Source organism: Thecamonas trahens (assembly GCF_000142905.1).
Source record: "Thecamonas trahens ATCC 50062 unplaced genomic scaffold supercont1.41, whole genome shotgun sequence".
Taxonomy (NCBI): domain Eukaryota; order Apusomonadida; family Apusomonadidae; genus Thecamonas; species Thecamonas trahens.
The window spans coordinates 86,959-100,356 of NW_013657639.1; the positions used below are offsets into that span (position 1 = coordinate 86,959).

General features: G+C 65.5%; 5 protein-coding genes across 5 annotated transcripts in view; 2 read left to right on the forward strand and 3 right to left on the reverse strand.

Moving 5' to 3' along the window:
- The window catches only part of AMSG_12128 (uncharacterized protein), a gene marked incomplete at both ends in the record, with an annotated part of 3,133 nt that extends 1,463 nt beyond the window's left edge, over positions 1–1,670 (reverse strand). Inside the window, one exon of the mRNA XM_013899917.1 lies at positions 39–1,670. Coding sequence (XP_013755371.1) covers positions 39–1,670 — 1,632 coding nt within the window. The remainder of the gene's footprint in view (positions 1–38) is intronic.
- An 863-nt stretch (positions 1,671–2,533) lies between these two features.
- Positions 2,534–4,816, forward strand: AMSG_08040 (ubiquitin homeostasis protein lub1; the record flags this gene model as incomplete). Its single annotated transcript, XM_013899826.1, has 1 exon — positions 2,534–4,816. One exon carries the CDS (start codon positions 2,534–2,536, stop codon positions 4,814–4,816), a length of 2,283 nt encoding a protein of 760 aa, XP_013755280.1.
- Positions 4,817–5,048: 232 nt separating this feature from the next.
- AMSG_08041 (uncharacterized protein) lies at positions 5,049–8,597 on the forward strand (the record flags this gene model as incomplete). The annotated part of the gene is made up of 1 exon (XM_013899827.1): positions 5,049–8,597. One exon carries the CDS (start codon positions 5,049–5,051, stop codon positions 8,595–8,597), a length of 3,549 nt encoding a protein of 1,182 aa, XP_013755281.1.
- A 159-nt stretch (positions 8,598–8,756) lies between these two features.
- On the reverse strand, positions 8,757–12,267 carry AMSG_08042 (ATP/NADPH-dependent carboxylic acid reductase; the record flags this gene model as incomplete). The annotated part of the gene is made up of 2 exons (XM_013899828.1): positions 8,757–8,772; positions 8,837–12,267. 2 exons carry the CDS (start codon positions 12,265–12,267, stop codon positions 8,757–8,759), a joined length of 3,447 nt encoding a protein of 1,148 aa, XP_013755282.1.
- A 437-nt stretch (positions 12,268–12,704) lies between these two features.
- The window catches only part of AMSG_08043 (autophagy protein 5), a gene marked incomplete at its 5' end in the record, with an annotated part of 1,000 nt that continues 306 nt past the window's right edge, over positions 12,705–13,398 (reverse strand). Inside the window, one exon of the mRNA XM_013899829.1 lies at positions 12,705–13,390. Within this exon, the coding sequence (XP_013755283.1) occupies positions 12,767–13,390 (624 nt within the window). The 3' untranslated portion in view covers positions 12,705–12,766. The remainder of the gene's footprint in view (positions 13,391–13,398) is intronic.

Sequence of the window (13,398 nt, forward strand, 5' to 3'; positions counted from 1 at the left end):
CGGGCGAACGAGCCGCGCGAGACAAGGCTGACTCTGACGCGGACGGTCTCGCCGGCGACAAGGGCCCAGTCGGGTGCAAACGGGGCCGGCGAGCCGATGAGCCCAAAGTTGACCCGCTTGGACGGCGGCCGGGCGCGCCAGTGCGCCTCGGCCGCCGCAGCCTGCGAAGCGCAGAGCGCGGCGTACGCCCGGCTGCCGACGTAGTCAAACGGAAAGGCGGCGGCACCGGCCTCGGTAGCCACCGCTGCGGCGTCGTCATGCCCGATGGCTCGTGCGCCGGCATACACCATCGCGAGCATAAAGGCCTTGCCGTAGCCGCGCGGGACGACAAGGTCAAACCCCGCGCCGTAGCCGTGCGGTCCGAGCGCCGGCCGCTGGACGACCATGACCGGGACGGGCGCAGCGAGGGGCGAGCCCGACTGCGCGGCAGCGGCCACAAACTCGGGCGTGCCCCCCCCGAGTACCGAGCCGCGCAGCGCGTTGACGTCGGCAGTCGACGGAACGGCGGCGGCGAGGGCTGCTCGTTCGGCGCTCGAGACGAGCGTGCGGCGGACGCTGGCGTCGCTGGCGGTGCCCGGCCAGTTGCTGACAAGCTGGCTGTTTGCATGCGAGACGCCCATGGCCGGCCGCGGCGGAAGCCCACTTTTGGCCGATGCCCACTGCCCACGGCGCGCCGGCGAGATGCTTGGCGGCGGCTTGCGGAAGACCAGCAGCCGCGGGTCGGTGATGCCGGCGGTGAGCACAGCCCGCGCAGGAAGCGAGTCTGGCGAGTGCAGCTGCGCGAGGACCGTACCGGCGCCGCTGGCCTCGCCGAGAAGCAGCGCCAGAATCCGGTTACTCCGCGGGCCGAAGAGGGTGAACCGGCAGAGCTCGCCGGGCAGGAGGTGCTCGACGGTGGTGCCAGGCACCGAGGCTGCGGCGGATGCGAGTACGTCGGTAGCGTCGGCAGCAAGCGCGGGATGGAGGGTGAGCCACAGGCAGTTGTCGGCCATCCACACGCCGGTTGTTGGGCCGAGGCACCCGCCACCGGGCGCGGCAAGGCCAAAGTCGACGCCGCGCTCGCCAGACATGGCAGCGAGGACGCGGGCAGCTCCATCTGGCGTGGCAGCCAAGAGCGGGAGAACGGCGGCGGCAGCGGCGGCCGACGCAAACGAGATGGCGGCGGTGCGGACAAACGAAATGTCACGGACAAGCGCCTCGGTGGCGGCAGCCTTGACCACATACCGCGCGCCCTTGTCGGTAGAGGTAAGCGCCATGCGAACGCCCCAAATAGTGGCCATGTGCATGCGCTTGGCGTGCCACACGTGAGTCTCCAGCCAGAACGCCTTGCCCGCCCGGCGTGTATAGTCAACGATCGAGTTGGGCCGCCGCCGCCTCTTGCGCGACGGCTTGTCGGCCGCCGCCGCCGGCTTGACCTCGAGTTGGGCCGCAAACCTCAGCCGCTTGGGCAGCCGCTTGACGTTGTGCGAGGCGGTGCGGCGGCGGAGGTAGCGCGGCAGCTTCTGGAACGCACGCTGGCCATCCGTGGTGATGGTATTGGCCTCGAGCATGGCGTTGATCTCCGCCAGGCGCACCGCAGCAAACTGGATGGGCTGGAGAATGGTCGGGTCCGACAACATACTCAGCGAGCCGGTCATCTTCACGCTCGAGTTTTTCTCTGTCCGATCCATGCTGTGTGAGTGTGCATGCCGTGGCAACTCATGCCGAGGGCATCGGCCACGGGACGGCCGGCGGGCACATCCGGTCCGGTCCGTCCATCCATAAAGGACGTGCCAGGCCATCTCTTTCAGGCTGCATGGCACCACCACCATGGCTGCAGCTCCATGAAGACATCATCAAAGGACATCATGACAACGACATCATTATAGAGGTATCATGCGAGTGGTCATCATTGTCCATATGCCCGCCCATCACCACCACCACCACCACCACCACCACCACCACCACAGACGGTGCACAACACGCCACCAGCCCCCCATTCCCCCCCACACACACACAAACATATACACACACACAATCATCATCATCATGGGCACGTACGCCTCTTGGCATGCCTCCGTGACTTGGCGTTCATGCCTACACACTGCGTCCAAACCACGGGCACTCCCCCAAAGACGAGTGACCACACAGCTGACCACCGACCACCGACCACCGACCACCGACCCACCGACCTCCGACCGACCAACCACAACCCACCGACCACCGACCACCGACCACCGACCACCGTCCCACCGACCACCGACCACAACCCACCGACCACCGACCACCGACCGACCGACCACAACCCACCGACCACTGACCGACCTCCGCTTGCCGCCCGCACACCCCCCCACACACTCTCTCTTCATCAACTGACTTCTGGAGATCCCATCGATAACGCCATCCAGTGCAGATCCCGATCCTCCCCAACCCCAACCCCAACCCCAACCCCAACCCCAACCCCAACCCCAACCCCAACCCCACAGTGCGACCCGGCGACAAGTCGCCAACCTTCCACCAACCACCACCACCACCCCACTCACCCCCGCTCAGCATGGCTGCTGCAGGATACCGTTTGTCTGCACAGGTGGGCGGGCACTCCAAGGACGTGCGGTGCGTGGCGGCGCTCTCGTCGTCGACCATTGCCACCGGCTCGCGCGACGCCACCATCATCATCTGGCACAACGTACCTGAGACCACCACATGGGAGCCCATGCGGACGCTCTACGGTCACGAGCACTTTGTAGCTGCACTGGCTGTCCTTGGCCCGCCTAGCCTGGTTGCTGCCTCTGGATCGGATGAGCCGGCTCCGCTGGACGAGGCGGACTCAGTCCTGCCGCTCCTCGCCTCGGCTGCCTACGACAACACGGTTATGATCTGGGACTCGGCTGCGGGCGTGCCGCTCGCTCGGCTGGAGGGCCACACGGGCAACGTATGCTCGCTGGTGGTGGCCCCTGGCGGCGAGCTGATCTCCGGCTCGTGGGACGCCACTGCCCGCGTCTGGGCTCCGTCCGACGGCCACTCGGCCCACGGCCCGGCCTCACGCTGCGTCTCGGTCCTCGAGGGCCACGAAGGCTCAGTCCTGGCCCTTCTAGCTGATTCTCGCCGCGGGCTGCCGCTGGTTGTCTCGGCCGGCTCGGACAAGACGCTGCGGGTGTGGAACGCAGCGACCTGGGCCTGCTCCGCCGTCCTCCGCGGGCACGACGACGTGGTCCGCGGCCTGGCGCTCGCTGGTGGCCCAGACTCGGACCTGGTTGCCTCGGTTGCCAACGATGGCATGGTCAAGATGTGGTCGATGACCTCGGGTGCATGTGTCCGCACTCTTGGTGGCGCCCACTCAAACCTGGTGTTTGCACTGGCTGCCCTACCGTGGTCCTCGGCGGCAGCACCGTCGCTGGTCACCGGTTCGGAGGACAAGTCGGTGGTGGTCTGGTCCGAGGCCGAGCCGCTGCAGACCATTGCCTTCCCCACCACGGTGTGGGCGGTGGCGGCACTGCCGAACGGCGACTTTGTCGCAGGCTGCGCTGACGGCATCGCACGCATCTTCACGGCCTCGGACGCGCGCATCGCCTCCGACGATGAGCTCGCCGCCTTTGAGGACTACGCCTCGGCGGCTGCGCTTGTCTCGGGCGGACAGCAGGTCAAGCTCGACGAGCTCGACGACATTTCGCAGCTGACGGTTGTCGAGGGCGCCCGTGACGGCGAGACCAAGCTCTTCCGCGACGGCTCCAAGGCTGTCGCCTACTCGTGGTCCGCCGCATCCGGCGCATGGGTTCTCATCGGCGACGTTGTGTCGGGGCCCGGCGGCAAGGAAATGCTCAACGGCAAGTACTACGACTGTGTGTTCGAGGTCGACGCCGGCGACGGCAACGGCAACTACAAGCTTGGCTACAACCACGGTGAGAACGAGTACGACGTCGCCACCCGTTTTTGCGCCGAAAACGGTCTCCACCCGCAGTTTATCGAGCAGGTTGCGCAGTTTATCCGCACCAACGCCGCGCCGCAGACGCTCGCCATGGGCGCAACTGAGCCGGCGTGGACCCGTCTGGGCCTCTCCTCGGCCCATTTTCCGGTCACTGCCCCGGCGTTCTTCATGGCCGCCAAGGGCCTCTCCCGCGCCGCAGACAAGCTCGCCGCAGACACCGACGCCGACGCCGACGCTCTCTCTGACCTTGCCGCTGTCCTCGCTGACGTCGGCCGCTACCACTCGTCGGTTCTTCCCACGGCGTGGATCGAGGCCCTGCTTGCCGCTCTCGCCGCTGCACCCAACGGCTCCAAGTTTGCCGCCTACGACCTCCTCCGCATGCTTGTCCTCCACCCGAGCGGCGCCACCTACTTTGCCGCCGCCCCAGGCGAGCTGGTCGGCATTGTCGCCGATGGTGTCGCCTCGGGCTCAGGCCCGCGCCGCATGCTTGCCCTCCGCCTCGCTGTCAACGCCTTCAAAGCCCTGGTCCTCCGTCCCGACATGCTTGCCAGCGCCGATCAGCTGCTGGCTCTCGTCGCCGGCCTCGTCGACCCGGCCGCCATCGCCTCGCCCAAAGAGCTCACCGCTGCGCTCGGCGTCGTCGTCGGCTACGCTGGCCTTGCCACCGACCTGGCCGCCGACCGCATCCGCGACCTGGCCGCCATCGTCAAAACCGTCCTCGAACGCAACGACGACGGCCTCGCCTTCCGCGCCCTCACCGCCTGGGGCACCTGCCTCGTCAAGGCGCCGTCGCACGCAGTCGACATTGCCGTCTCTGCGGGCCTCCTCACCGCCGTCTCCAGCTACGTCTCGGACCACGCCCAGATGCAGAGCATCCTTGCCGACATCAAGGCCTTTTCTGGCTCTGGATAATACATCGCCCCCCCCCCCTCCCCCCCTCGGGTACCGTGTCGTCACTCTCGCCCAAAACCAAAACTGCATCAATCTCCCCAATTAGCCAAAACAACACACAACGCCGCTGACCAACCTCACTTCCCCTTTACCCCACACCCACACACCCCACACACACACCCCACACTCACACACACACACACACACACACACACACACACACACACACGCACGCACACACACACGCCACCCCATGGCGTCCACACACCCGACGGGGACGGGCGGGCAGTCGCTGGACATCCGGGCGCAGAAGAAGAAGGTCTTCCTCCGCTGGGTCGTCCATTATGTGGCGCCGTATGGCATCACCGTCACTGATCTGGTGGAGGACATGCGGGATGGCACTGTGCTGCTGCTGCTGCTCAAGGTGTTGACCGGAAAGGACCCCACCCCAAATTGGAAGGCTCCCACAACACCAAAGGCTCCCAGACCGCCCGGCGAGGACGAGCCGCAGCTCGAGATGCAGAAGACCTCGTCGGGCGCTGCGCTGGCCATCAAGCGAGCTGATCGCATCACCAACGTCCACAACGGCCTACTCTTCCTCTCCCGGAACGCCAAGGGCGTCTCGCTCTCGCATCTCTCGGCGGAAGACATTGTCAACGGCAAGATGAAGAGCATCTTTGATCTCGTCTACGAGCTTGTTCGCGAGTTTGAGCTGCGCAAGCTCCTCGGCGCCCGTCTTGCCGTCGGCGCCGACCTCGGCTCGCTCGAACACCAGTGCCAGGCCCTCATCCGTCTTGTGAGCGACACCCTCGCCCACTATGTCCACGTTGACCTCAACGCGTTTCCGCACGACTTTGCCGACGGCCTCTGCCTCGCCGCCCTCCTCCACGCCACCGAGTACACCCTGATTGACTTGTACTCGATTGTCGTAGCCGCGCCGGGCGCTCCGCGTCGCGGCGAGGCCCTTCTCGACCACGCCATGGGCATCGCACACACCCTCGGTGTCCCGCGCCTCATCGACGCCTCGGACGCGACCTCGCTCTCGTCCGAGTGCTTCATCACCTACTTTGCCACCGCCCTCAACATCATGAACGACCGCGCGCCGTCACCCGACGACCGTCCGCTCGCCCTCGCCCAGGTCCGCGAGCTTGTTGCAGAGAACTCCCGCCTCAAGGCCGCCGCCAAGGTCATCCAGGCCAAACTTGCCTCCGTCGACGACCACAAGCGCGAGCTCGCCGCAGAGTTTGATGAGGCCTCGGCTGAGAAAGACGCCACCGTTCGCGCCGCGCGCGCAGAGGTTGATGACCTCTCCACTCGCCTCAACGAGCTTCGCTCTCAGCTCGCTACCGCCGTCGCCGCCAACGCCCGCCTCCAGGCCTCGCTCGACACCCTGGTCCAGGACTCGTCCGCCGCCGCCGTTGCCTCGTCCGGCACCGCTGTCTCACCGCCCGAGGGCGTCGTTGCCCTTGTCGCCACCCGCATCTACGGCGCCTCGGCCCTCTGGGACGCTTCGCCCGAAGTCATGGTCGCCGCAGAGTCGCTCCTCCTGCGCTTGGTTCGCACCCTCCTCGTCGAGCGCTCGGGCTATGAAGTCTCGTGCTCCGACGGCTCGCTCCTTATCGCCTTTTCCTCTGCGCTCTCCGCCGTCGCCTTTTGCATGCGCGTCCAGATTGAGGCCATTGACCTGCCCTGGCCCGAGCGCCTCGCCTCGCTCCATCCCGACTTTGTCGCCACCGAGCAGTCGATGGACCGCTCCACTATTTTCCGCGGCCTCCGCCTCGGCATCGGCGTCCACGTCGGCCGCCCGACCCTCAAGTCGACCGCCGTCACCTCCTCAGGCGTCACCCGCGCCGTTTACGTCGGCGGTGATGTTACACTCACAAAGTGGCTCGCCCAGGCCGCTGCAGGCGGCCAAACTGTCCTCACCCACAAGGCATACGGCGCCGTCGCAAAATCACTTCACACTCTTGACCTCCGCGTCCACGAAGAGTCGCTCGGCAAGTTTGAGGTCTCGGGCGAGATCCAGGCCACCGGCCAGCTCTTCTCGCTCCTCCCTGAGTTCCTGGTCCACCGTCGCTTCCCCCAGCTCCGCCTCAAAGGTTCCGCCTCTGACGCCGCAGACGCGGCCAAGAACGCCCTCTCTGCCACAGAGCGCAAGTACCGCCTCCTGCAGGAACGCAACGCCGCGCTCAACAACTCCCTCAAGACCCTCTCGGCGCAGGTCGGGTCGGCCAACGAGTATGCGCTCCGCCTCGCCTCCAAGCTCCGCTCCATCAACTCCAACTCGGGAACCGACAAGGAGCTTGCCTCGCTCGTTGCAGAGCTCGACTCGGTCATGTCGCGCCAGGACAAGCTCTCGTCGCAGCTTGCCATGGCCTCGGCCGAGCGCGATGTCCTCAACTACGAGCTGACCGAGGTCAAGGACACCCTCGTCTCGGAGCGTAACTCTATCGCCGCAGACATGGCCGCTCACGCCCGCAGTGACTTGGAGACCGAGGCCGCCAGAGACGCAGACCCTGGAAGCGGCGGCTCGCACATGATGTACAACCACAACCCCAAGCTAGTCCAGCAAATCGAAGAGCTGCAGCTCTCGCTGCGCAAGGCCACCCGCGCCGCCGCCGCCAAGGAGATCGGCCTCAAAGAGCAGCTTCGCACCACCCGCAAGCAGCTCGAAGCAGCTCAAGAGTCCATCAGAGTCCTCGACTTTAAGCTCCAACACAACATCTACACAGATCCGGAAGAGGCTGTCCCGCTCGACGACGTGCTGAATGATTCCAATCTGCCCGAAAACTTTCCCCACCTGCCTGGCTCGGCAGCCTCGGGCGGCGGTGGGCCGGCCGGTACCTCGCTCTCGCCCCACGCCTCACGACACACCCGCCGCCACTCGGTCTCGCACGGCTCACAGTCAAGCATCGATTCGCCCACACATCGCTCAGAAACAGGCATTGCTGGCCTGCCCACCCTCCCGCGCATCGCCACAGAGTCGGACAACGAACCAGCCGCCGTCCAGGTTGGCACCCGCCGTGCACACTCTGAAATCGAGTGGTCCAAGGAGCGCCTTGTCGAGCTCGCCCAGCAGAAAAAGGCCCGTGCCCACTCGCGCTCGCGCTCGCGATCGCGATCGCGATCGCCCACACGCTCCCCGCCAGGCTCGCTCGACAACTCGGCCGCTTCAGTCCGCCTCAACAAGTCGGCCGCTGGCGCCCTCGACGCGTCGCTCAGCAACGCCCGCGGCCTCGCCGGGCCGCCCAAGATCAACAAGCGCGTCCAGACCAAGCACCACGCCCGCGTCGCCGTCGCCAAAGTCCTCAACGTCATCTACACCCGCCCGCTGCAGGAGATGTACTCGACAAAGACCGAGCTCGCCCAGGGCCACGCCCTCGCTCTCCTCTACGACACGCTCACCTCGGCGCTCTCCACCCTTTTGGCTCTCTTCCCTGGCACCATCGACTTTCTCTACTCGCTCAAGCTCTTTGTCGCCGCCCTCGACGAACGCTACAAGTGGCTCCATACCGCACGCTCCGACGTCAAGTACGACGACATTGTCGACATTGTCCACGGCTTTTGTGAAGACATCGGTGTCCTCGCCGACCCGGCCGTCGCCTCCAAGTTTAACTCATTCTTCCGCCCGCCTGAAGACCGCGACGCCACCGATCCAGTCACGCCAAAGTCGCCGCTCTCGCCGCTCTCGCCGCTCTCACCGCGGCTCGCTTCCACTCACCGCAAGTCGCTTGCTCCGCGCTCGCCAAACTCGCCCAACGCGCCACTCATTCCTCGCCGCCGCCGCTCGTCGCGCGCCTAGCCTGCCGCCACGCACGCCACCGACTAAACGCCTTGCTGTCGAAGACCGCATCATCGCCGTCACTCACGATGCCTAGCTGCGTCAGTGCTTGCCATGACCCACACCTGGCTGCGCTCTCCGCCTCGTTGGCATCGGATGGCAGCTGCCGCGCAAACGCGCTCAGGCGTACATCCGCCTTCACCCGCTCCCACCACGCCGCGTGATCGAGCTCGTCTGCGCCAAGCCATTCGCCAATCGACGCAAACGCCACTTGCTGTCGGCCTTCGACCTCGAGTGGATCCGGCCCGCCGCTAGCTGCCACAGCTGTCAGTGGTGTCTGTGCCCATGCCAGTCCCGCCAGCACGCGGCCCACCACCTTGGCATCAACAAGCCGGATGCTGGCATCCGACACCGGCACTGCTCCCTGATCCTCCATCCCGTCCACAAGAGCCGAGAACCAGTCGCGCGCGTTGCCGCGCCCGCTGGCATAGTCCGGGCCGACCATTCCGAGTCGGACAATCGGGATCGTGAGCCGAAGCTCAGCCCGCGCCGCCACGCAAACCCGCTCTGCCGCCCACTTGGAGAGTGCGTAGCCGCCCTCGTCGCCACGTGGCCCGTCGGCAGGCACCGCGCTTGCCGAAGCCGTCGAAACGTGCACGACGTAGCTTGCCCCGATGGCTCGCGCCATCTCCAACACACGGCGCGTCCCATGGACGTTGGCTTCGGCCAGCGCCGCGTAGGGATGGACGTGCGAGACCCATGCGCCGGCATGAATAACCGCCCTAATCCCGGCTCTGGTCATCACATCGACGTCGACGCCGAGGCCTGCAAGCGTGAGATCGCCCATCACCATCTCGACGCCAGCAGGAAGTGCCTCGGTGGCAGCACTTGATTCTCGCACTATGGCAAACACTCGCACTTGCGAGCCGGTCGCGATGAGCGCGTCAATCACCGCACGCCCAACATGTCCGGTCGCGCCAGTCACCAGCACGCCGTCGCGATTGTCGCGGCTCGGACCTGGTTCACAATCAAGGGTGGCAAATGGGGTCGCTACGTCAGCAAGGACGGCAGTCGCCGTGTGAGCGGCACCGTTCGACACGCTGGGCGCGCCGCCACTTGCGAGCGAGTCGGCAACCTCCTGCAGCGACATGTCGCCCGCCAAAAAGCCCAGATCCTCCGCTGGCAGCTCGATACCCGCAGCTTTGAGCTTGGATGCCAGGCGGAGACCAGTGAGCGAGTCACCGCCCGCGCCCACAAACGAGTCGGTGAGTGCCACGCCCGAGAGCCCAAGCACGTCGGCGACCATGGCTCCAAGTGATGCCCGCGAGCACGCAGCGTCAATCGCGCCCTGGTACGCAGCTTGTAACGCCACGCGCGCCGGCTTGTGCGACGAGGTGAGGAGACCGTTGGCGACCGAAAACGGCTCCGTCTCGATGACAACCGCAAATGGGATCTCCTGTGGCGAGATGTTGCTGTTGTCCATGGCTGCAGCTCCAGCCAGAGCGGCGATGAGCGCATCGCACGCCGCAGCTTGCACACTCGCATCGGCTGCGCGGAAGTCGGCTGCACTCGTCAACTCGCTTCCATCGGGGAGGCGAAGCGGAAAGTGTGGGACGATGACCGCTGCCACCGAATCCTGCTGGGTACCAAACGAGCCCGAGGTGATGAAAACCTGGCGGAGTACGGCCGGAAGCGCCGAGAGGTAGGTGGCCTCGAGAGCGGCGGCGGCAACGAGGACGCCCGAGGTGAGCTTGAAGACCGACTTGATGCGATCAATGATGCGGATCTTGCGCGAGCCGCGCAGCTCGACAATGTCGCCAGTGTGAAAGTAGCCATCGGCGTCCCAGGCATCGGCGTGCACCATGCCAGCGTCGCCGTAGTACGAGGTAATCATGAACCGTGGATCGCGGCTCTTGGCGAGGAACTCACCACGCGGGTACGGCACATCGTCGAGCGTGTACCCAAGCTCCGGCAGTGGACGGAGCTTATACATGATGTGCGAGTAGACAATGCCGGCGTCGTTGGCGATGTTGCCGAGCTCGGTCGAGCCGTAGCCGTCGCTCACGATCGGCCCAAAGACAGCGCGTAGAAAGCCGAGGACTGCGTTGTCTGACTTGGCCCCACCACATCCAATCGACGTAAGCCGCGGGCCCAGCAGCGAGCCGTATGCCTCGATCATTTCCAATGCTATCCTCCACGCTTCGGCCTCGGCTGGAGGCATGTCATCCAGCGGGAGGGCGGCGACGGCCGAGGAGCGAAGCTCGGCCACTGCCGCTTCAGTGGCCGGAGGGGCGTAGCGCCACTCGGAGCGCGAATGCGACCACGCGGCGTCGATCGAGATCCGCGGGAGGCCTGCAGCGTCGAGTCGCGCAAACAGCTCGCGATGAAAGTCCGAGAAGATGGCGTTCCAGAACCGCGGCGTTGCCGAGATGGTCGACGGGCCGTAGGCGAGGATGTTCTCAAACAGCGTCTCTTTTGACGAGATGACGCCGACACGGCCGCCTGAGACTAGCGCGCAGTGAACGGCTTCGCGGTCCGAGATGTGTGCCAGTGGGTCCTTGGAGAGGACAACAAACGGATCATGTCGGGCGTGCATCGAGTCGAGCAGGAGCCGCGCCCAGAGTGTCTGTGAGAAAGGCGCGCCCTTGGGCACGCCTGTCGAGCCCGAGGTGTGGACGACAGTAACAAGCGAAGACTCCAGCTCGCCAGCCGCCACCTGCCGTGGCATCAGACGGACGTCGCTCTTGCCGTGGCCCGGGTGGTAGACCGCCGACATTGGGAGAAGAACCGGCGAGGCGTCGAGGCTGGTAATGACAGCTGCAAGCCGTGGCAGCCGGGCATCGTCGACCACAAGCGCGTCAAACGCAATGGAGCCAAGAAGCGCAGCGAGAACTGCATCACGGGCATCGGTGTGGATGGGAAAGACGGTATGGGCTCGGAGGAGGCAGCCGAGATCCGCAATGAACCATGGGATCGAGTTGGCGCCGCAGATGCCGATCCGGAGCTGAGCTGTGGCGCGAGGCGCGAGACGCTCCTCAAGCGCGGCAGCAAAGTTAAGGGCCGCAGCGTAGACCTCAGCGTAAGTGAGAACCGAGCCCGGCGGGAGATAGAGTGGGTCACGATGGGCCATGAGACACGGCCGCGGGCCATAGCCGGCAAAGGCCAGGGCGAGGATGGCGGGAACACTCCGCTGCGCCTCGTCGGCCGTAGCCGTGCGGATGATAGCCTGGACCGAGATGCGTGAGAGAGTCACCTCAATGTACGCCGGTAGATCGAGGCCGGCGACAGGCAGATGGGCCGTGAGTGGCGTGACCGCGGCGCACGCGGCGCACAGATCGTAGTCGGAGACGCAAGTGGCGTGGAAGCGAGCGGTGGGCTCGATGATGTCACAGCGGCAGCCATCGCATCGGAAGACCCTCAACTGTAGATCGTCAACCGAAGCTGTCGCCACCGGCAGCGGATGGGCGGCATCCTCCTCCTTGAGCGCGTCTAGCTTGGCCTGCAGCGCCTCCGCCCGTTTGAGCAGAACTGCCTGAGTTGGGCCGGGTCGGCTGCCTGCTGCGGAGCAGGCGTCATCCACAGGGCCATCGCCTTCATCGAGCTTTGCCAGTGTCCGCTTCAGCTGCTCTTGTAGCAGTGCCATGCGCATGGCGGCATGGGAGGTCCATGCGCTGGCTACTGTGTCGTGCATGGGGGGGGGGAGAGAGAGGAGGGGTGTGAGACACGAGGCACGAGGGGCGGGGGGGGAGGGGGGGGGGGGGGGGCAAGAGGGAAGGATTGGCCGATGGAAGTGGCGATGGGAATGGGAATGGGAATAGGCGTACATCCATGATGAGCTCGGCAGGGAGGGCAAGGAGAGAGGATGTGTGGGTGGTCATTGATGAGTACGTCGTGGTGAGTGGGGTCGGAGGGAGTGGAGGGTCAATGCTTGGTGCGGCGTGGCGAAGGACAAAGATGCACTCGTCGGCGAAAGAGAGAAGCTTGAGGCCGATCTGGGCAATGGCATTGGTAACACGGACAGCCGAGTGCAGGGCGGTATTTCGCCTGGCCTATGGCGGCCATGGCAGCGCCGAGTGCATCGATCATGCTAGGCGCAAGGAGACCCCAGGGGGGTTGCTCCGGAATCAAGTGCAGGTTGAGACAAAATGGAAGGTGGCTTCCATGAGCGGGCAACTGGAGGGAGTGGTTTGTCATGCGGGGAGAGAATGGGGAGGGTAGGCAATGGCGACGTAGACAAAGTTGTCGGCGTAGGCCATGGAGTTGGTGAGATCGTGGAGGGTGACATCGGGATCGAGCTCGACGCCGTGGACAAGGACGATGGTGCCTGGCGGTTTGTCGGGGAGGAGGGCGTCGAGGGCGTTGCCGAGCGTGGTTAGCTCGCCCGTGGTCGGATGAATGGGGAGGATCAGGTCGGCCATGGTGGGCGTGTTGCGGAAAGCAAGGCGGAGCGGGACGTGCTTGAGCTTTGCGGGCGAGGCGACCGAGTCTGCCGAGAGGGTGCGGTTGACGGCCCAGTAGCGGTCGTAGTCGTGGGTGGCGACGGCTCGGAAGAGCTGGGCGTGGTTGGCCTTGGACATCAGCATGATGCCCTTGGACGAGCCGTGCTTGACGTACTCGGCCTCCTTGAGGCGGTTCATGTACCACGCCTTGACCTCCTCGGCCTCGACCATGGTTGTCATGTCCATCATGTTGGCGGTGTCGGCCTCGTCATCTTCGGCATCGTGCGGAAAGTCGGTAAAGTGGACAACAAGCTCCCACACGCCGTCGACGCCTGCCGCGCCAGCACTACCACCAGTGGCGGCCTTGACTGCAGCCTCTGCCG